This window comes from Propithecus coquereli, unplaced genomic scaffold, assembly GCF_000956105.1.
Source record: "Propithecus coquereli isolate 6110/MARCELLA unplaced genomic scaffold, Pcoq_1.0 Scaffold303, whole genome shotgun sequence".
Taxonomy (NCBI): Eukaryota; Metazoa; Chordata; class Mammalia; order Primates; family Indriidae; genus Propithecus; species Propithecus coquereli.
In genome coordinates, this window is record NW_012148653.1 from 1,319,001 (window position 1) to 1,340,986 (window position 21,986).

Genomic DNA, 21,986 nt, shown 5'->3' on the forward strand with positions numbered 1-21,986 from the left:
CAAAGTTGACTGTATCTGTTTTATTCATAAAATTAAAACAGATGTGTGTATACTAGAAAAATGATAACACATAGGCATATGCTAACATAAATATAGTAAATTACCATCCTCATCCACTTACTGCCCCCCCCCACAATAAACATTGTGTTCCCTTTAAGTGCTAACAAATTCATTTTGGTTCTATAAATTTCAGAACTCTTTAAACAAATTATTAGGGTGGTTCACAAAGATCCTAGAAGACTACTATAATATTATATCTGTAGACGAAGTTCCAAAAATTCTGTAATAAACCCTATTGATTGTGACCAAGAGAAAGTATCTTTGGAAAAAAGGTAAATTAAGATGCTCAACTAAAAACTGCACCTAATAATACTGAACATAATCTTATGAACATAATACTGATAGATGTTCTTTTTCGTACATATATGACATTGTCAACCCAAGTAAATTAACATAGCTACAAAATAGGGTCCCTGTTCAAACTTTTTTCTCCCTATGTAAATAGAAGTTATTTTGGGGGGCCTATACAGAATTGATATCCCCTTTCCCAACATTATCTAACATCCCTGAAATGTCAGCAAATGTGAGGAATGGTGATCCACTAAATTAGAGAATTAGAAAAGATTAAGTTAAAGAAGGTTTTTATGTCATACTAAGGGCTTCTAAATTTCTCCTATAAGCAATAGTAAACCACTGAAAGATTTCAAAAACAGAAATTACAGGATTGTACTTCTGAATTATAAAGATCCTGATGACAGTACTGAAGATGTGAGATGAGACTGGAAACAGAGCTAACAATTAGGAGATAATTACGAGTACTTAAAAAAGAGAAGACTTAGAAGGTAATTTGACAGTAAACTGAAATGCATATATCCAGCAATTTCATTTCTAGATACAAACTCAGAGAAATAACCCCTGCACAAGGACATTGCTCTATAATGTTCACTATGCTGTTATTTGCAATATAAAAAAAGGTAAAAACTTCAATGACAATAGAGGAAGAAATAAATATAGTTGGAATACCACACAATAATTAAAAGGAATTAATTAGATCTATGTATATCATGGCTAGATTTCAAAAATAAAAGGAATAAAAAAATTAAGTTGCAGACAAATGTATACTGCATTATATTACTTATATAAATTAAAACACATAAAACAGCCTTATGTATTTTCTGTTTCCCTACAATGGCTACATTCCTTGAGTACTTTCTCAGGGAACAGTGCCAGGTACTATTCTAAGCACTTTGGATTAACTCATTTATTCCTCACAACATCCTTATGCCATAGGCACTATTACTATCCCATTTTACAGATGGGGAAACTGAGGCAGGGAGTTTCAGTATCTTCTCAAAGGCTTACAGATAAGAAGTGACAAAGCCAGGATTCAAACTGAGGCAGTCTGGTCCAAAATAAAAAAGCAAAACTGTAAAGATTTCATGCCAAATTCCAAAGGATTGGATTCTGGACAAGGGGGTTGGTATAAGGGTACAGGAGTGGAGCCAGAGAGAGACTTTAGTTATATCTGAAATATTTTTTAAGGATGTATTGAAATAATTTTTAAACAATGTGTTCAATTTTTTCCCATAAAAAATGTAAACGTATAAAAAAAGTCTCGGGCTAGGGGGAAAGATGTTAACGTGCCATGCTATCCATGGCTGAGTATGGATGATGGAAATGGGGGGACTGTTCTTACAACTTCTTTGTAGTTTTCAGTATCTTTCAACTTTTAAAAAAGGCAACATTGTATGCACAACGATTTTCTTTCAGTTAATGTTTTAACTCACAAACAGTACCTTATAAATCTAAACCTTTCTCAACTTTGGCACTCGTGACATTTTGCGCTGGATAACCATTACAGGGTGTCTTGTGCATTGTAGGATGTTTGGCAGCGTCCCTGGTCTGTACCCACTAAAAACCAGAAGCACCCCCTTCCCCAAGTTGTGAAAACCAAAAATATCAAGACGTTGTCAAAGGTCCCCTGGGTGGCAAGCCGCCCCCTCTGGAAAACACCTTCGTTAATAAAACGAAAGAAGCTTTTCGTCGTTTAATTTTATGTAACTATTTGAGTTTAAAGATTTCAAAGATATTTTCATTGTTAAGCATCTCACACTCCAAGTGCGAAGGATGCTGAAGGGACGAAGAAAGTTTCAAGCGAAATAATCCACGAATATAGCACTTAAAATCCAATTATCATTCCACAGAATGACAGAACCAGGCCCCGGGACGCCCGCTTCCTTCTCGCTCTCTCGCAATACGGGGACAGGTGAGCAGATCCAGCCCCGCGGCCCCCTCCGCGAAGGCCCGGAAAGGGAAGAGTCGCCGGCCCTAGCTTACCTCAGCGCAGCCGCCACGTTCCGGACACCGCACGCAGCTGCAGAGTCCCGCGACTCCAAACCTCCCGCCAGCGCGCTGCATCCTGGGAAGCACGGGCTGGAGGCTGCGTCCAGTGCATAGGAGGCGGAGCATACGGAGCCTGCAAGGAGAAGGTTCCGCGGGAGGCTGAGGAGGCGGGGCTCCGGGGAGTGTTGTGAAAGCGAATAGCCGGCTAGATCTTTAGGGCGGAGTTCGTCGGGGGAAGCGCCGGCCATCTCTGGGCTGGCGGGGGCGGGACCGCAGTGCGGGGGATGTCGGGCGGCGGGGCCAGAACGAGAAGCGAATGGGACCCCGGCTGGGGGCCTCATCCCGCCTCCAGACCCAGGCGGCCGCACCCGATTGGGCAGTGCGGTGGCACTTCCGTCCGCCTTCCGGTGTCACGCGACTGCCTCCCCCTCCCGCCCTTTCTACCTCTGGGCGGGACCGGCGGGTGATGAGATACTCGGGCGGCGACAGTGGAAGGGGCGACGGCAACGGCACCTGCAATCACATCCACGACCGTGACCATGGCCGAGGTGAGGAGCTGACTGCACCGCCGCTGGCCCCTCAGGACCCGGAAACGGCCTCTGAGGCCCGGGGGCCGCGCGCCCAGGTGCAGGTGGGCTGGGCTGAGGGGTAAGCCGGATGCTGAGAGTAGTATCTAAGGTCCCGTCGTGTCTCCCATCTAGAATCACCCCCAGAATAAAGCCAAGCTCATCTCTGAGACCCGACGGAGGTTCGAAGCTGAGTATATAACAGGTGGGTACCGCGTTCTCGGGGTTAAGGAAGGTATGCAGTAAGCATCTCCAACTTTGTTGGGGTGTTTGTGAGTGTCTCTGTGGGAGGTGTTAGGAACCCTTTCGGCTCTCACGAAAATGATGTTCTGCACGTTTTAAAGGTTTTCCTTTCCATAACAAGCCGTATACGCTGTTCCAAGTGGGCAGGTGGTGCGTCCGTGCTTCCTTTAAAGGGTTAATGTAAGTTGGAAGTCATTGAGTTTCTAGCATCTCCTCTCATTTATGGAACTTGCAGGACACTTACTAGGCCCATGACACAGGTTACACTGCCCCGTCCACGGTTCCTCTGATGGCCTTTCACCAGCAACACTTGAGAAAATTAACCTGGAAACTGCCATAATACTACTGACATGTACTTGACTGGGTGTTCAAATTCTTTGGTTGTTTTGCTTGGTTCAAACTCATACAACCCAGCATGCTCCCTACAGAGTAGGCCCTCCAGTGCTGGAACAAGTTACCTTTTCATTTCACACTGTAGCTTGCAAAGTACCTAATAAGTCCAGAATTGGTTTATTGGTTGAACATTCTGTGTCCAGATATCACAGGTACTTATCAGGTTCTTAACTGCTGATTTAATACTTTCACAGTAATTTTTAAAAACATACAGGATAATGTAAATATGGAATTAAATAAAGATCTGTATTTTGCCTACCTTAAGACTGATTCTAATCTTGGCATTGCCATTAAATAGCTTACTTGTCTATTCTGAGGCCCTGTTGCCATATCTGTGAAATGCAAATAATAAGATTAGGAAGATTAAATGAAAAAGCGTATATCAAACTGTCTAGCATGGGCTTAACATATAGTAGGCTCTCAACGAATATTTTGCTTCCATCATCATTTTGGTTGCTGTGAAAGGAGTTAAGCTTCCACATCTTGACTTTAGTGCTCAGCAGAGGTTCCTTGCAACTTTAAACTGTCCTAGATTATACATCCAGTTGATGACCTAGAACAAATAAGGAAATCTGTTCCAAATAACCTGATCAGTAAATCTTTTCATGCCTCCTTGCCAATTTTCTTCACACCCCTAACTTTGCACCAGAGAGTTGCAAAAGCACTTGATTGACTTTTAGCCCAGAGATCTCATTTCTAATAACGTACCACAGCTGGTTCCAGTAAAAAGATAGTTCTAAAATTGCTTTCTATAGAAATGTAACTGTTATCATTACATGGTTTATAATATTTTAAAAAGTAGCTCAAAATTAGACCTAGTGAGCTAGTAACTCCCCAATCATCATTTATTTATGCCCAAGGGAGGAAGCAGAATATAGGCAGAAATTTAGCAATAGATCTTGGTTCAGCCTTCTCATTTTTAAAATGAAGAAAGTGAGGTCTAGAGAGATTAAGTGATTTGCTCAAAATCCCTGGTGTTAGGGGCTAGGCCAGGGCTGGTGCTCATATCTTCCAAATTTCACTATAGTAATCTTTTAGGAACACCGTGATGTCTAATTAGATCAGGTCACTCCCCAGCTTAAAACTCTTCAGTGCCTTCCCACTGCACTTAGAATAAAATCCCAGTTCTTTGGGGTGGCCTATAATGCAAGGTCTGGCTCTTGCCTACCCCTCCATCCTCATCTATCACAACTCTCCTTCCTTAGTACAGATTTGACCACTGCCCAAAGTAAAAAACATACTATACGTTGCAACCCAGTACACACGTGCACACTCACATAGCTGAAGCAAAAGTTCTTTAAAGAATACTTGTTCTGAAAACATGTGACTGATGTTTTTTCTATTTTACTTTCTTTTAAAAAATACAATGACCCACAAAATTGACATCATAATTAAAACATGACTCACAGTTTGTAAAACGTGACTAGCCACACACTACCTTGTTTGCATTCCTCAAACAGAATGAGTCTTTCCATCTTGGACCTTTCTACTTCTCTCTGGCTGGAAAGCTTTTTCCTGGGTAATATGCATGGCTTGGTCCATTTTTTTTCTTTTCAAGGTTTAAGTGTATCCGAGAGGCACTGACTGATTATTAAATAGCCTCTCTGTCTTGTTTATTTTCTCTCCTTTACAGCTCTTATTGTAATCTGTAATCATCTTGTTTATTTGTTTATTGTTCATTTCCTCCAGTAGTATGTACATGGGTTCTGTAGCAACCTGTAGACATTGACCGTAGAGGTCTTGTGTGTCTTACCTCTGTATACCTAGCCCAGTTCTCAGTACACACTAATTGAATGAATATAGCAATACTTAAATATATACATAGGAAGATTAGTCCAATTCTGTATTAAGAACTGTCCTAACCGATTACTCCCCCCCATCCCCACCAAAATCTGGCAAAGAGAAGCCCTCAGAATATGTCTCATAAAGACAGGCATTATTCCAAAGAAATGCACTATATGGTGCTAAGTATAGGAAGGGTTTTGTTTTTAATTATACACACAGGTATGTGTGCATATATGTGTGTGGGTTATCTGCACAGCAGTTGTAAATATCATTTAAGGACTTGCATGGGAAAGGAAAATAGAAACCTTTAAAGACTTTCTCACCTTAAAGTTTCAGTTGTTTCCTGAAATATAGCATCAGATAAAGGTAGAGTTGGAAAGTGATAAAAAGGTTTTTATAATTTGCCTGTGTTCCCCTTTTGAGTTTGCTTTTAGAAATTAACTCAGTTGTTTAGAACATCCACTTTCCTTCTTTCTTTGTCTTTCACCCTTTCTATTTTCATTAGCAATATTTCGTTTCAGAAGAGGCTTAAAGCAGACTTAAGCAAACCTGATGTTTTCCCTAAAGGAAAATATTTATTATCTTCAAGTATATCATTTCAAGCACTAACTGTACTTCAGAAGTGCTTTTGGGGGTGAGTTCTTGGCGATTCCAAGCACATTATTGTGTCTGTGGAAATTAAGTTACCAATTATGGATAGATTTTCAGCTAGCAAAAAGAATAAAAGTCCATAATTATGGTACTTTTTTTTCCTCATTGTTTCTGTGAGAAATTCCACACTGAGCCTCAAATGAGAAACATTTCCCGTTCTTTCTTCCTCTTTCTTGCACCCAAGAGAAGAGACTAATCTCTTGTGACAATAATTTATTCAGTTCCTCAAGTACTCATTATCTGCTTAATTCTAGGGAGCAGTGTGTCAGTATTCAAGAAAGAGCTAAAGGATAGAGCCCCTTCCCAAAGTACTATAATATAGTGGAGGCATTAAAACAGAGGTAACTATTAAAATTAAGGCAAATTTTATTAAGCGTAATAGTGCTAAAATATTGTCTGTAAGAGTCAAAGACAAAGAGAAAGAATATCTAGTTGGGGTGATGGTAAAAAACTTCATAGGAAAGGTGGTGTTTCTTGTGAACTTTGGAAGATGGTAGAACTCAGATAGAGAAAGTGGTCAAGGTAGATCAAATAGTCTGAGCTAAGGCACTGAGGTGAGAAGGTTTGGGGCATGGTGGGGAAGCATTAGGAAGTCCACTATTATAAACCCTGAGCAGGGTAAGCACACGTGGGTAAAAACTGGGAATGTAAGGTAGAGAGCCTTGGAGCCTTGGACACCAAAGTAATATGTTTGTACTTGAGTGAGTATGGAGAGCCATTGAGAGGTTTGTGGGGTATGTTATTTTAGGTTTCTTGTCTGGCTTTGTAAGTATATGAATTCATTTAAATGAATTTTGTTCATACCAAAAAGGTCTGAAGAGGCCGGGCGCAGTGGCTCATGCCTGTAATCCTAGCACTCTGGGAGGCCAAGGCGGGCGGATCGTTTGAGCTCAGGAGTTCAAAACCAGCCTGAGCAAGAACAAGACCCCTTCTCTACTAAAAATAGAAAGAAATTAATCGGACAACTAAAAATACATAGAAAAAATTAGCCAGGCACGGTGGTGCATGCCTGTAGTCCCAGCTACTCGGGAGGCTGAGACAGAAGGATCACTTGAGTCCAGGAGTTTGAGGTTGCTGTGAGCTAGGCTGACCCCATGGCACTCACTCTAGCCCGGGCAACAGAGTGAGACTCTGTCTCAAAAAAAAAAAAAAAAAAAAAAAATAAGGTCTGAAGAAATCCCCATAAGCTCGCCATCCAGAGATATGTCTACCAACAGTGGATACATTTTTCCAGTCTTTTTTCTTATACATATAAGAAAGCAAATTTAAAAGACCACTCTGTATATAATTTTGCGTGTTACGATTTTATTGATATCATCTAATTTCCCCATATTTATGAGGTAAGCAACATTGTATATTACCATTTAATGTTCAGTTATATAAATAAAAAGTAGTTTTCTTCTTTTATCTTAGTCCCTTTTTGGACACTTAAATTCTTTCCAGTTGTCTGTTAATACAGTTTTTTGTGCGATAGTTCAGATTATTTCCTTAAGATTCATGTTTAGAAATCAAATTATTGTTTTCAAGAGTATAAATATTTTTCAGACATTTGACAATGTGTGCTAAACTTCCTCCCTAGCAGTTGCACCAATACTTATTCCTGCTAGCCTGAAAGAGAGTGTTAGTCTCACTACACCTTTACCCATATTTAGTGTCATTATTTCTTAATTGATGGTTCTTTGTTTTAGTTTGCATTTGATTACTAATAATGGTAAACTTATTTTCATATGTTTACTTCCATTTGTAATTTAAACATTTTTTCTATTGGTATAGGCTTTTCTTGTTTATGTCACTTTAACTGTTTTTTCAGTGTTTGAATATATTCAAAATTACACATTCCTTTGTGGTTTCTTCTATTATTAAATTAATTTTCCCACACTTAATGACTTTTTCTAGTCATTTAATTTTTGTTTTGGTTTGTTATTTTTTAATTTTTAATTTTGAAATTTTGTTTATGTATAGAATGTATAAAACATGAACAAAATAAACACCCATGTACTCACCACTCAGTCAAAGAACTAGAACCATCCAATACCTTAGAAGCCTCCCTGAGTACCCTCAGCCCTGCCATTCAGGAGACAGTTAACTTTTCCTGCATTTTGTCTTACTCATTCACTTACTTTTTTTTTTTTTTGCCTAAATCTTTGTATGAAATGTATTTCATTCACTTACTTTTAATTAGTTTTACCACCCATGATGTATTCCTCACCAATACTTTATTAGATTTTGCCTTTCTGAACTTTATGTAAAAGCTGAATATATTTTTTCATGATTTGCTTCTGTTGCTCAAGATTTGTTCATATCGTCAAATATAACTATAGTAGTTCATAGAATCAGTATACCAATTGATGGATTTGGGGTTGTTTCTAGGTTTATGTATCATATACTGTGCTGCTATGAACATTCTTATACATGTCTGGTGCACACATGCAAGAATTTCTCTAGGGCAGTGGTTCTCAAAGTTGGTCCAGGAAATAGGGTCCTTGAGACCATATTAAGGAGTTTGGGAAGGCAAAACAATTTTCGTAAAACACTGAAATGTCATTTTTCTTTTTCACCATCATTCTCTCACGAGCATGTAGTGGCATTTTCCAGCGACTACATGGTATGTGATGATGTCATTGTTCTGATGGCTTTTAGAATATGTGCTTGTGTGTTCTCATGTTTAAATTTTTTCTTAAGTTTAATACCTGACACAGTAACTACCAACAAATATAACCCATATAAACAAAAAACCCTTTTGGGTGGTCCTCAGTTATTTTTAAGAGTGTAAAAGGGGTCCTGAGACCAAAAAGTTTGAAAAACTGCTGCTCTAGGGTTTGCGCCCAACAGTGAAATGGGCAGATTGTGCAGTAAGCACATTGTTCAGCTTTACTAGGTATTGCCAAACTGTTTCTGTCTTTGTGCATTATGTTGCTATAAAGGAATACCTTAGGATGGGTAATTTATTAAAGAAAAGAGGTTTATTTGGCTCATGGTTCTGCAGGCTATACAAGAAGCATGGTGCCAGTATCTGCTTTTGGTGAGGGCCTCAGGAAGCTTCCACTCCTGGCAGAAGGTGAAGGAGAGTAGGCATTTACAGGGTGAGAGAGGGAGGGAGAGAGGAGGAGGTTCCAGGCTCTTTTCAACAATCAGGTCTCATGGGAACTAAGAGTGAAAACTCCCTCACTCCCATAAGAACTGCACAGAGCCTTTCTTTCCTGAGGAATCCACCCCCACCTCCAACTTTGGGGATCAAATTTCAACATGAGACTTGGTGAAGCCAAACAAACTATACCCAAACCAAGCAGTTTCTCAGAGTGATTGTATCAGTTTTCATTTTAACCAGCAGTATTTCAGTGCCCTTGTTTTTCCACACTCTAAAATTTGGCACTGTAATTTCTTTTAAATTTTTGTCCATCTGATGAGGGTATTGGGACATCTCTTTGTGGTTTTAATTTCTTTGAATACCACTGAGATCGAGCATGTTTTCATGTCTTTATGGGCCACTTGGCTTCTGCTTCGGTGAAAATCACTTCTTTAGGCTTTTCTTGGCCCTTAATTCTTCCGTATAAATTTTAGAATCAGCTTATTATACTTCTGCAAAAAAAAAAAAAAAAAACGAAACAAACTTTTGTTGGGATTTTGAGTGGGATTGTGTTAAATCAGAAGGTAAATGTCACGAGAGTTGACATCATCATGATTGAGTCTTCCTATCCAAGAATCTGGTGTATATATCTATGTGCTAAAGTCTTCCTTATTAAAAGATTTATAATTTTTTCTCTGTAACAGTTAACCCATCTTTTGTTAAATTTTTTCCCAGGTCCTATACATGTTTTACTTTTATGGTTATTTAAATGGTATGTCTTAAATTTTATTTTCTAGATGATGGTCGCTGGTTTATAGAAAATGCATTGGTTTTTTAATACTGATAGTGAATTCAGAAACCTTATTATTTCTGATAATTTTATCAGCGATTTCTATGTAGATGATAACATCTCCTTGAAATACTGATTTTTCTTTCTAACTTGCCAATTCTTAAATCTTTCAATGCTTTTCCTTTACTACATTAGCTGAAACTTTTAGAACACTGTTGAATAGAAGCAGTGATAAAAGCCTACTTGCCTTATCCCTCATCATAGAAAGATAGCTCTGAACATGTCACCACTAAGTATGATCTTTGTAGATACCCTTTATCAAAATGAAGTTTTCTTCTTTTCCTGGTTTGCTAGTTTGAGGTGTTTTGTTTTGTGTTGTTCCCATCATGATTGATAGTTGAATTTTACTAAATGCAGTTTCTTAATCTGTTGCACACATTTATTGCATCTGTTGAAATTGTCATTGGTTTTTTTCCTTTAATGTATTAATATGGTACATAATATTGATAAGGTTTTTTAAATGCTAAATTCAGTTTAATAGTTTAAGTATTTTGCTTCTGTGTTGTTGAATTGGCCTGTAATTTTCCTTTCTTGTATTTTTCTTGTACAATATTGACATCAGGATTACGTAGGCTTCATAAGTTTAGGAATATTTCCTCTTTTCTATTCCCTGGAAGATATGTTCATTGTTTAGTTCTAACCTGATTCCAAAAATTCACACCCCCTGCCAATTTATCATTGTTGTTTTATATATCAGTGTTTGATTACTTACCACATATTTACTAATATTGTGATTGACCATTTTTTCTTGAGTTTATCTGGAATCATAGTTTCATCTAAAGTATAAACTTTAGATTTCCCTTGGTGGGGTGTATTGGTGCTAAACTTTCTTAGTTTTGAAAATGTCTTTATTTTGTCCTTGGTTTTTTTTTTTTTAATTAAGCAATTAACTTTGAAGAATGCCTTCATTTTATTAGGCTGAAGAAGACAAAGTGGTTAGAGAAGTAGAAGAATCAGGAAACTTTAGTATCATAGATGACAAAAAAGGAGAATTTGGAGGACAGGAAGATCAGTAGTGAATGGAAGGAACCCCTGTAAGGTAAAAGGTACATATAACAGAGATGGTCCTTATTGATTACCCTCTCTAGAAAGGAAGGGTGGAAGGAAAATAACATTTAAAATGTAACTATACCATTGGATAGTTTGCAAATGTGTCTAGGTCATGAACCACCCAAGCTGCCAGCTCGGGCTTCACTTATCTTTGCATCTGCAATACCTAGGTCTCTTTTGGGCTAGCATATGGTAGGTGATCACAGATTATCCCTCATGACTAGTGAGTTATTATTATCCCCAAACGAGGAAGCCTTTAAAAGACAGAAAGATAGACACTTATATTTTCTTAAATTCTTCTCCATCTTTAACATTCTCAAGGTCAACCTTTTTAAAGTTACCGTGATCAGAATGAAGAGGAAAAGATCTTAAGAGTTTATCAGATGAATGGATAAAGAAAATGTAGTATGTATACATAATGGAATACTATTCAACCTTTAACAAGGAAGTAAATCCTATCGCTTGTGACAATTTGGGTGAACCTGGAGGACATTATGTTAAGTGAAATAAGCCAGAAACAAAAGGACAAATACTGCATGATCTCACTTAAATGTAGAATCTAAAAAAGTTGAACTCACAGAAGTAGAGAGTAGAATGGTAGTTACCTGGGGCTCAGGGGATGGGGGGAGATTAAGGAGATATTGGTCAAAGGACAAAAAATTTCAGTCACACAGAGGAATAAGTTAAGAGAGCTATAGTACAACATGGTGACTATAGTTAATAACAATGTATTGTGTACTTGAAAATTGCTAAGAGAGTAGATTTTAAGTGTTCTCACCACAAAAGATATGCATGTGAGGCAATGCATATGTTATTTAGCTTAATTTAGCCATTCCACAGTGTGTACATATGTGAAAATATCATGTTGCACACCATAAATACATATAATTTTTATCTGACTTTTAAAAAAGTTTATCAGTTTTTGTCCTTATTGCATATCTAAAACTATCAAGACTCCACTGTGAAGAATATTAGATTATAACTTCTTGTGGAGACTTGAGTGGTAAATTTGTGTTGGTATAGAGAATTGGTAGACCTGCTTATTTTTGAATCCTTATTAGCGGTGCCTGGCAGATATTATTTTTTTTTCTGACTCATCTCTTTAAGTTGTTGATACTGATTTTCATATAACCCTCATTCCGAATGTTTAGTGAGATGTACAACTTTAAAGAGTCTGTTACTAGAATACTGGCATTTCTAAAATGTCAATTTGGTTTTAGTCATCATTTGAAAAGCTTCACAGAAGAGTGATCTGTTTACCAAATCTGTGGCTTTTGATAGTAGAGTGCATGAATGATTTTTCATTACTAAAAACTTAATCTCTAACAAGAATTTTGGTTTGATAAGATCTCAAGGAGATTGAGTAGAGTTCACAGAAATTCCTAAAGGACTTCTTCCTTCTGCAGCCATTTCACAAGAAATGAGAGAACAAAATATTTACTACATTTCAATCAAAACTATTTTAAGCTGAATTTCTTTTGGCTATAGAGATTTGGCATATATATATGTAGAACATTTTCGATACTAGTTACTTTGTACTTACTAGTTGGGCCATGATTTAACAGAAGCTTTTCTTTTCCCATTGTACTGCTATATGTGCACAACTGACACAGACATTCATAGACAATTTTAAAGTTTTTATACAGATACTTACTCTATACCCAGATCATTGGAGGAAAAAAAAATATAAAAATGTGTAAGAAAAATAAGAGTCATGAGAAACCCCATATACATCGAATAGAACTTCCAGAAGGGAAAAAAAGACAGTGCTATTAGAAGAGATAATAGTTGACAGTTATTCAGAGTTAATAAAATATACCAAATCCTCAGATTAAAGAAGTATAATGGAATCTGAGCATCATAAAGAAATTAATCTCAAGCTGTATCATAGTGAATCCAAAAACACCAATGACAAAGAGAAAATCTAACTACCAAAGAGAAATGACAGATTGTCCATAAAGGAAAAAAATCAGACTGATACTTGATTTTTCATCAGTAACAGTAATGCCAGGAAGCAGTAAAATAATTTCCCGAAAGGGCTGAGGGAAATAACTTCCCACTTAGAATATTTATTCAAAAGTGAAGGTAAAAGGTTTTAGGCAAGCAAAGATTGACCATTGCTGATTAAAAAAAAAACCAAAAAACTACCAGACTACTTCACTAATAAGCAAATAGAACACAGAGGAAGCAGAAGGATACAAGAAACAATGAAAACCAAAGAAATAGATAAGCAAATTAATGAAGAAAAATCTAAATGTTGATAGTAAGGGAAAAAGTTTAAAACAATAAAAAGAGTAGGGGAAATTGGAAGTAAAGCAATACAAAGACTTGTATTGTTCAAAATGAGGATAGAGATGTTAACTTTGGATTTTGTTGTTTTCAGTGTATTTAAAATAAGGGTAACCATTGAGAGAGAGAAATAAAATGCTTAACTTCAAAACCAGTGGAGGAATGAAAAGAAGAATGAAGAAAAAGTCATCTCTCCAGCAAGAAGCAGGAAAGGAGGAAAAAAGAAGCATGGTAACTAGAAAGGAAGCAGGAAGACAGCAAAAATAATCTCAACTTTATTAGTAGTTACTACAAATATAAATAGATTTATACATATTAAGTATCAGATTAGATTTTAAAAATCTTAATTATGTATGGCCTACAAGAGACTAATCTAAAATAAATTAATGTAGTAGGGTTGAAAAATAAATGGAAAAAGGTATACAAAACCAGTATTAACCAAAAGTAATCCTGTGTTGGCAGTACTTTCCTTTTTTTTAAATTTTTTTCTTTTTTGTTTTTTGTCTTTTTTCCCCAGATTTTACCTCATTAGGCAGTGCTTTCATCAGACAAAATATTATTTAAGGTGAAAAACATTCACACATGTAAGAAAGGATACTATTGGTGATAAAAGAAACCCAAAAAGGTATAACAATTAGGAACTTACAACATAAAAAACTACCTAACAGGATAGCTTTAAAATACTTATAGCAAAAGCACCTAGAATTACAAGGGAAACTCAAGAAGTCCACAAACATGTTGAATGATTTTAACAAAGCTTTCAGAAATACGCAGAACAAGCAGGCAAGAAATCCTTAAAGATTTTAGATTTTAACACCACAATGAGCAAATTTGATACATAGATATATGTGTTTGTGTATTGTGTATGTATGAGTGTATAGACTATCCTATACAACTAATACAGAATATATACTTTTTGAATATTTATTTGTACTTTTGGAACTTTTGCAAACATCACAATAATTCAAAAAGGAAGTCTCAGAAAATTCTAAAGAAGCTAGATTATACAGACCATGTTCTCATACCATTAAGCAACTTTATTGGAAGTCATAATAACAAATACTTTAAAACATCAAATGTTAGGAAACTAAATAACACACCTCTAAATAACCCATGGATTAAGAACCTTCAGTAATGTGTGTAATTCTTCTGGTAAATAACTCACGAGTTAAAGAGGCAATCACAATGGAAATTCCAAAATACTTAAAGCTAAATGTATCTTCTAAAAACCTACAGCAAATGTCATGTTTAATTGTGAAACTTAAGAATAATTACCATAAAGTTAGGAAAAAGGCAATGATCTCTACTATTATTTCTATAATTCTATATTATATAAGATAACTTAGTTAACAATATGGCAAGGAAAATACAAAGTATAAGGTCTGCCAATCTTGTCTGAGGCTTATGATAGCAATACAAAGATCTGTAAACTTCCTAATAATCTAACAAAAGAAATGTAAGGCTTTTATGAGAAGATCAAGGGAAACTTTAACTTGATCAGTGATGTTCTAGTTCTTTTATTAAAAAAAATCTAAAGCCACTAAGTGAACATGTGTTAATTCTGGGTCACAGCTACATAAGTATTTGTTAACATTATTTTCTGTTCTGTAATTAGCTTTTTAAAAGGGGAAGGAAAAAGACAATCTATTACTGAAGTTCTGGGTCCTCAAAGAATGCAAAGTATACTGGGGACTAGACCTGTACATGGCTAATTATTCGGTAGCAAAGATTTAGTGTGCACCTACTGTGTGTCAGGTGTTGGGGAGGAGGGGTCCAAGTCCCTGACCTCATGGAGCTTAGCAGAGGCAACAGCTTCAGTCCCACTGCCCTCAGGCCTTACTCATGTCTCACCAGGGTCTTGCTGTTAAGGGTGTGATTTGAGGAGCTCTTTCCTCAAAATGAATGATTCTTTCTTGCTCAAGAACGCTATTATATTGGTTTTAATGAAACTGGCCTCTCATTCTCCCATTTGACCAAGAGGAGCCAAGTGAAAGATTGCAGATAGTGCTCCCATGCTGAGCCCCCGAGGCAGAGTCCATAATACGCAGGAATAGACCAAGGTGCATTACATCTAAGCAGCCTGGATAACTGGCTGGTAACTGATGAGGGCCTGGAAAACAGCATTGAAATTTTAGCTTTGCTTATTCAGGTCTGCTAAAGAATCGAGCTCTTGAAGGATAGTACCTGAAACAAAAAGCACCTCCCCTCTCTCCAGTAGATCAGGGATCAGCAAAGTCTTGTTTTTGTATGGCCCTCAAGCTGATAATTGTTTTTGTATTTTTAAAGGGTGTTAAACACACATACACACACAAGGAAGAATCAGCAGCAGAGGACGTTTGTGGCCCTCCAAGTCTTAAGATATTTATATATTTACCTATACAGGAAACGTTTGCCAACCCCTGCAGTAGACCAGTGGTTCTCAAAGTGTGGTCCCTGGACCCAGCAGCATCAGCATCGTATAGGAACTGGTTACAAATGCTGATTCTTGGATCCCAATCTGAATTAGACACTCTTGGGATGAGGCCCAGTAATCCCTGTTTTAGTAAGCCCTCCTGGTGATTCTGATACTTGCTGAATTCTGAAAATCACTGCTATAGGCCAGTGGCTTAATCCCATCATAAAAGATCATCTGTCTCTCAGTCTCACCAGATAGTTTCACAAGTAAGTAGCGATCCAGGGTAGATTGTAGCCAACTAGCAGAGGATGCACTTGAGAGAATACTGTTATTTTGGCCCATCGTTGGCATTTATACAGTGCAGTCAATAGAAATAGTCCATCCAATAACAATGTTCTCCCAAGGGCCTGTCAGGACTTTTAGTGGACTCATGCTCAGAGTTATGGAGAAGTAAGAGATCCTAAAATGTTTTAGACTACTATAATAATCTAGAGTTGTATGTTTACTGCTTTTGAACATTATGATGCCCAGTTAATAACTGTTCTCCAGTTTTCATTATTGGAATACTTTTGTATTTTTTCAACCTTTATTTGAAATCTAGGCACATTTATAGTAACTACAATATATTTTCAAGATTTTCTCAACTGGTTAACTAATTGGTAAATTAGAATTTAGTCTTCTTTTTGTGGCTAACATTCTACCTTATGTTCATAGAAATTCATTTGTGTACTGTGAAATTTTCAGTGTTCTTGGTCTTCCTAAGACTGTGAGTAAGCAGACATTACCTCCATTTTACAGAGAAGAAAATAAGACCCAGGGTGACTTGCTCGTTCCCATTGTACATAGCAACAAAGGTCTTCTGATTCCATTACTCTACCATATATCCTGAATATGGCCAGAAATTTTTTCACATTTGTTAGCCTTAAAACACAGTTTCTGACCTGTTGATAATGTCACTAGCCAAGAGGTACAAGAAAGAAAAAGAAAAGTTAATAATGGAATTTCCTGTTTTGAAAGTAAAAACTATAGTCTCTTTATCTTACAACACACAATTTTTTTTGAGTGTGTGTGTGTGTGTGAGAGAGAGAGAGAGAGAGACAGAGAGCAAGCGAGCGAGCAAGCAAGTGACCATGTGTGTGGAGAGAGATGAAAAGCTGAGACAGAGAAATCATAGTTACCCTGGAACATTTAATACTGTCTGTTCCTAGAGGCGAATCACCATTGTCATGTATCTTTTGTTCTTTCTCTGCCAAATTATGGACTTTACAATGTATTTGGTGGTGATACACTTGTATAAATATAAGACCAATTAACAGAGCAAAATTCATATAAAAACAGATAAATAGTAGAAAGGGCCAGTGAACCATAGGTGTGCTGGTAGTTCATTAAGGTTTCTTAACAAAGGAGTGGCTAAAATGAGCTATTTTGAAGAAATGCAGAGGTGAGGCTTAAAAATCCACCACGTGGGATTAATATTGGTTTGTGATACAGTTTTCACTGGTCTGCAAGATGAAAGTAATAAGGACAAGGTATTATGAGAAGATATACATATATATACGTATCTTTGATAAAACTAAACCCTTCTCATCCTCATCTGTACACTTTAATCATTGATAGTTAAAGTCTTTCAAAATGTCCTAGGTGTATGTATGCACACACACATGCATTTTTACATCTTTAGATACCTTTTGAATGTACATTTTTAACTTCTTCCTAAGTTAACATCTTCTCAAAATTCCTGAGACTGGGTAATTTATAAAGAACAGAAATTCATTTTCTTTCACTTCTGGAGGCTGGGAAGTCCAGGATCTTTGGTGTCTGGAGAGGGCCTTCTTGCTGTGTCCTCACATGGCAGAAAGCAGTCACATTAACTAGGGAGGAGCCCTCATGGCATAATCACCTCTTCAAGGCCCCACCTCTTAATACTATCACATTGGCAACACCTGAATTTTGAAGGGGACACATTCAAACCATAGCACATCTGGACTTGCCAGAGGACTGATTTTCTGAAAACTCCCTATCATTTGAGGACTCAGTTGTCTGAGGGCTGGGTTTGAAAGCAGCAGATTGTGTTGTCATAAGCACAGTTAATTATTGTCCTTGGTCTTGTGGTCCCAGGCTGTGTTTTCCTTACCTTGAATGCTCAGTTTATTCTCTGTTTCTCTCTCTGCCATTCTGTCTTTGCGTCCCTCATCTTTCTTTTCTCTCCCTGTCTCATTCATTCTCTCTCTCCTGGCTTCCCCCTCTCCTCTACGCCCTTTTCCTCTGTCCTCTTCTGCCTCCACTTTTCTCCTACCTCTCTCTCCCAAGCCCCACATGGGTCCTCCTCGCCAATCTTCTCTTTTCTTTTCTCCTCTCTGGTTTCATTTCTATTTGCCTAGGAGTAAATGATCAACAACCAGCATTTTATATATAAGTACATGTCAGTTAATGACAATAATTAATCAACTTAATATAAATGGAGATTTCTAATTTCAGGGATCTGCATCTGTAAAAGCTATCAAAGGGCAGTGGGCTTTAAATTTCCTAGTAATGGGTACTCTTTTGTTTATGGTGTCCCTAGTGGTGGTACTAGCAGTGGTAGTGATAATGATAACAACAACAATAATGTTTTATTCTTCTTAACATGGCTAATATTTACTGAGTTTTTACCACTTGCCAAATATTGGTCTAAGTAATTGGTTTTCAGAGTGTAGCCCGGGGACCGTAGGGGATGCCCAAGACTCTTTCAGAAATCTATGAGATCAAAACCATTTTCATAATAATTCTAAGATACCATTTGCCTTTTGCACTGTGTTGACATTTGCGCTGATTACATAGAGGCAATAGTGGGTAAAATAGTTGACTCCTCAGCCTGAATCAAGACTAATAGGCATTATAGTCTTCATTGTCAGCATACTCAATTTTTAAAAAAAAGGCCTATTTTATTTCAGAAAGTCCCTGATAAAGCAGTAAATTTTATTAAATATTGGCCCTTGAGTGCATGTCCTTTTAATATTCTCTGTGACAAAATGAGAAAGTATGCATAAAACACTTCTGCATGCTAAGTATGTTTGAGTTGCCAGCTGAATTAGTCACCTTTTTCATAAATCACTATTTTTATTTGAAAGGAAGAAAAATCGTATGTTGAATACTGCTGAATTTTCAAATAGCAGAACTAAACAGTAATTTCCAAGGTTTACCTACCACAGAACCACTCATTTTATAGATTAGAAAAATAGAGCCTGGATATTAAAAGCCATATCCAAGGTAACACTCTACAAATGCATGATTTATGGCCTCATATTTTATAGTGCTTTAAATTTCCAAGTACTTTTATATATACTTTTTCATCTGATCCTCACATAGCACTGTGAGTATATAAAACAGCTGAAAGACAAGGAAATTGAGAATCAAAGAAGATAATTCTCTGAATACACTTTATATTTTCCTAGCGTTTTAGCTGTTATCTCTAAGGGCCTGAAATAAGGCAGTGCAAATGGAGAGGAGATAGAATCAATAAAACTCGGCAACTAACTAGATGCGACAAAAAAAAGGAAATGAAGGAGCCAGGGAATTTTCTGGAATTTTTTGCTTGGGCCCCTAGGAAGATCAGTTAACTGAGAAAAAAAAAGTGAGAAGGAATAGATTCCGTCAACAAATATTTACTGAAGCCTTTTCATTGGTACTACTGTCATCTGCTTTGGAAGATGCTTAGGATGTATAGACTCTGTGCCTTTACTGTCTATCTGGGAAATATGATATGCATGCCAGTAACTCTAATTCAAGGTAAAAAGTGGTAAGTGCCTTAAGAAAAGCTTAGTTCAGGAGGAGCCAAGATGGCGTACCAGAAAAGCCGCCAGTCAGAGTGTCTCTGAAAAAAAGACAAATTTTAGAAGAAAGAGAAAAAAATAAACTAGGAGAGAAACATAGATCAGGTCAGGGTCAGAAGGAAGGGTGCCTGAAACTACAGGAGACTCCATTGGAAGACGTTGCGGAGGAGAACTGGAAGGAGAAAGGTCCCCGAGAGGCTTGGAGACCAGCGACACGGGTAGGTGGAGCGGTTAACTTCCCCCTCCCTTGCATCTCGGACTGTTGGTGGGCTCCTGAGTGGTTGGAGAGACCTGACAACACCAGCCCAGAGACGGCTGCCGCCAGTGAGCAGTGGCCTCTTGCGGACACAGCGCCGGGTTCCCAGCCCCCTCGGTGCACCTCTCCGGGCGCAGACCCGAGCCTATTGGCAGACGCCGTAGTACTCCATTCTCTCCTTCCCCTCCCTACCCATGGGTGCCCAGAGAGACAATTTAGCCATCACACGGAGGCATCTCCAAGGAACGGGACCTTTCCTTTTGGGGCCGTACAGCAGACTGAGGGGTACTCAGACTGCGAGCTCCCTACCTCCTAGCCCTACCAGGTGCTGCTTGCCTGGGGACTCTAGGAGAGTGGGGCAAATCCCGAGGTGGAGTGAAGTTGATCCAGCTTAGGTACCCTGTAGGTGATTCAAGACCAGCACCCCTCCCCCTGGCAAGGTCAGGGATTGATCTCCAGGGTCCAGGGGACAGGCCTGCAGACCAGACCCCATACAGCCAGGTCACGATCGCACTTCCCTGGGGCACAGAGGAGAGATCTGTGAAAGAGCCTACTGAGGAGTGTGTGCCTTCAGGGGCAGATCAGCATGCCTTAGCGGCAGCCCTCCTCCCAAAAAAGGGCTGTGCACCCAGCTCAGGCTGCGATCCTGAGTAGGGAACCTCCTGGCCCACGTCACAGCCGGGGGAAATCCATCGGCCTGAATTCCTGCTTGCTGGCAGAGGCCTGGGAGAGGCCACGGACGGGGGAGAGTGGAGGGGAGCGAGACCTGCTCCAGAGTGCGAGTCTTGGACAGCCCCACCCCACAAGCCCAGACTTTCAGCTGAGTGGAGCATTTCAGCCCCTCCCAGCAGCTTTGCACAGAAACAAAGAGCAGACCTTTGACCCCTGCTAACAGCAGTTGTAGAGCCTGAGGGCAGGCTTGCCCAACCCAGCCCCACCAAGACTCACTCCCGGTCCTGCCCCAACTGAGGTGGAGAACAAGGACACACCTGGAAGTCCCAGGGCCCCACCCATCACCTGAGGCACAAGAGGACCTCTCTAGAGGAACAACAGCTAGCTACAGGACCCAAAAAGAGCACGCTCCTCCCTGCAGATGTCACCTACTGACAGGGAGGTCATCCTGCACACCCTTTTACTACATCTCCTGATTCATCATAAAGGGTGTGGTCGAATCTCACCCACAAACACCACCTACTGGCTCAGAGACTAAACAGGGTGTGTCATTATCCAAACGAAAATCTAAAGGCAAGAAGGAACAACTGATCCAGATGGGAAGGAACCAGCGAAAGTATGAAGACTCAAACGGAAAGCACACCCCCAAAGAGGAACAACGACTCCCCAGCAATGGACATAAACCAAACTCAGAACACTAAAATGACAGAAGAAGAATTTCAAACATGGATTGTAAGAAAACTGAATGATATGCAAGAAAAAATGGATAACCAACACAAAGAAACCACAAAAAAAATCCTGGACTTGCAAGAAAAATTCACTGAAGAGATTGAAATATTAAAGAAAAATCAAACCGATCTCCTGGAAATGAAGAACTTATTTAGGGAACTACAAAACACTGTGGAAAGCCTCAAGAACAGGGTAGATCAAACAGAAGAAAGAATCTCAGAGATTGAAGACAACTCCTTCCAATTAAATAAGTCAGTCACAGAGATCGAGCAGAAAATTAAGAGAAAAGAAATAAGCCTACAAGAAATGTGGTATTATGTGAAAAAACCGAACCTGAGGGTGATAGGGGTTCCGGAAGGTGAAGAAGAAAACGCTAAAGGTCTGGATAAGCTATTTAAAGAATTAATAGAGGAGAATTTCCCAGGTGTTGCTAAAAATCTAGATATACAGGTACCAGAAGCTCAACGGACCCCAGGGAGATTCAATGCAAATAGGAAGACACCACGTCACGCAGTCATCAGGTTGACCAAAATATCCACTAAAAAGGCCTTTCTACGACCTGTAAGGTGAAAGAAACAAGTAACATAGAAAGGAAAGCCCATTAGAATAACTCCAGATTTCTCAACTGAAACCCTACAAGCAAGAAGAGACTGAGGCCCCGTTCTCACTCTTCTGAAACAGAATAATGCCCAGCCTAGAACCTTGTACCCTGCTAAACTAAGTTTCATATATGAAGGAGAAATAAAGACATTCTCAGATAAGGAAAGACTGAGGGAATTCAGCAAGACAAGACCAGCTCTCCAAGAAGTACTCAAAACAGAATTACACAAGGATCAACACAATAAACACTCACGAATGTGAAACCACTCAAAAGTTAAAGATCAA

General features: G+C 38.5%; 1 protein-coding gene across 1 annotated transcript in view; it reads left to right on the forward strand.

Annotated features, from left to right (window-relative positions):
- The first annotated feature begins 2,760 nt into the window (after positions 1 to 2,760).
- MOSPD2 (motile sperm domain containing 2) overlaps positions 2,761 to 21,986 on the forward strand; it is a 51,057-nt gene continuing 31,831 nt past the window's right edge. Inside the window, exons 1-2 of the mRNA XM_012649816.1 lie at positions 2,761 to 2,891; positions 3,045 to 3,114. Of these exons, the coding sequence (XP_012505270.1) occupies positions 2,883 to 2,891; positions 3,045 to 3,114 (79 nt within the window). The 5' untranslated portion in view covers positions 2,761 to 2,882. The remainder of the gene's footprint in view (positions 2,892 to 3,044; positions 3,115 to 21,986) is intronic.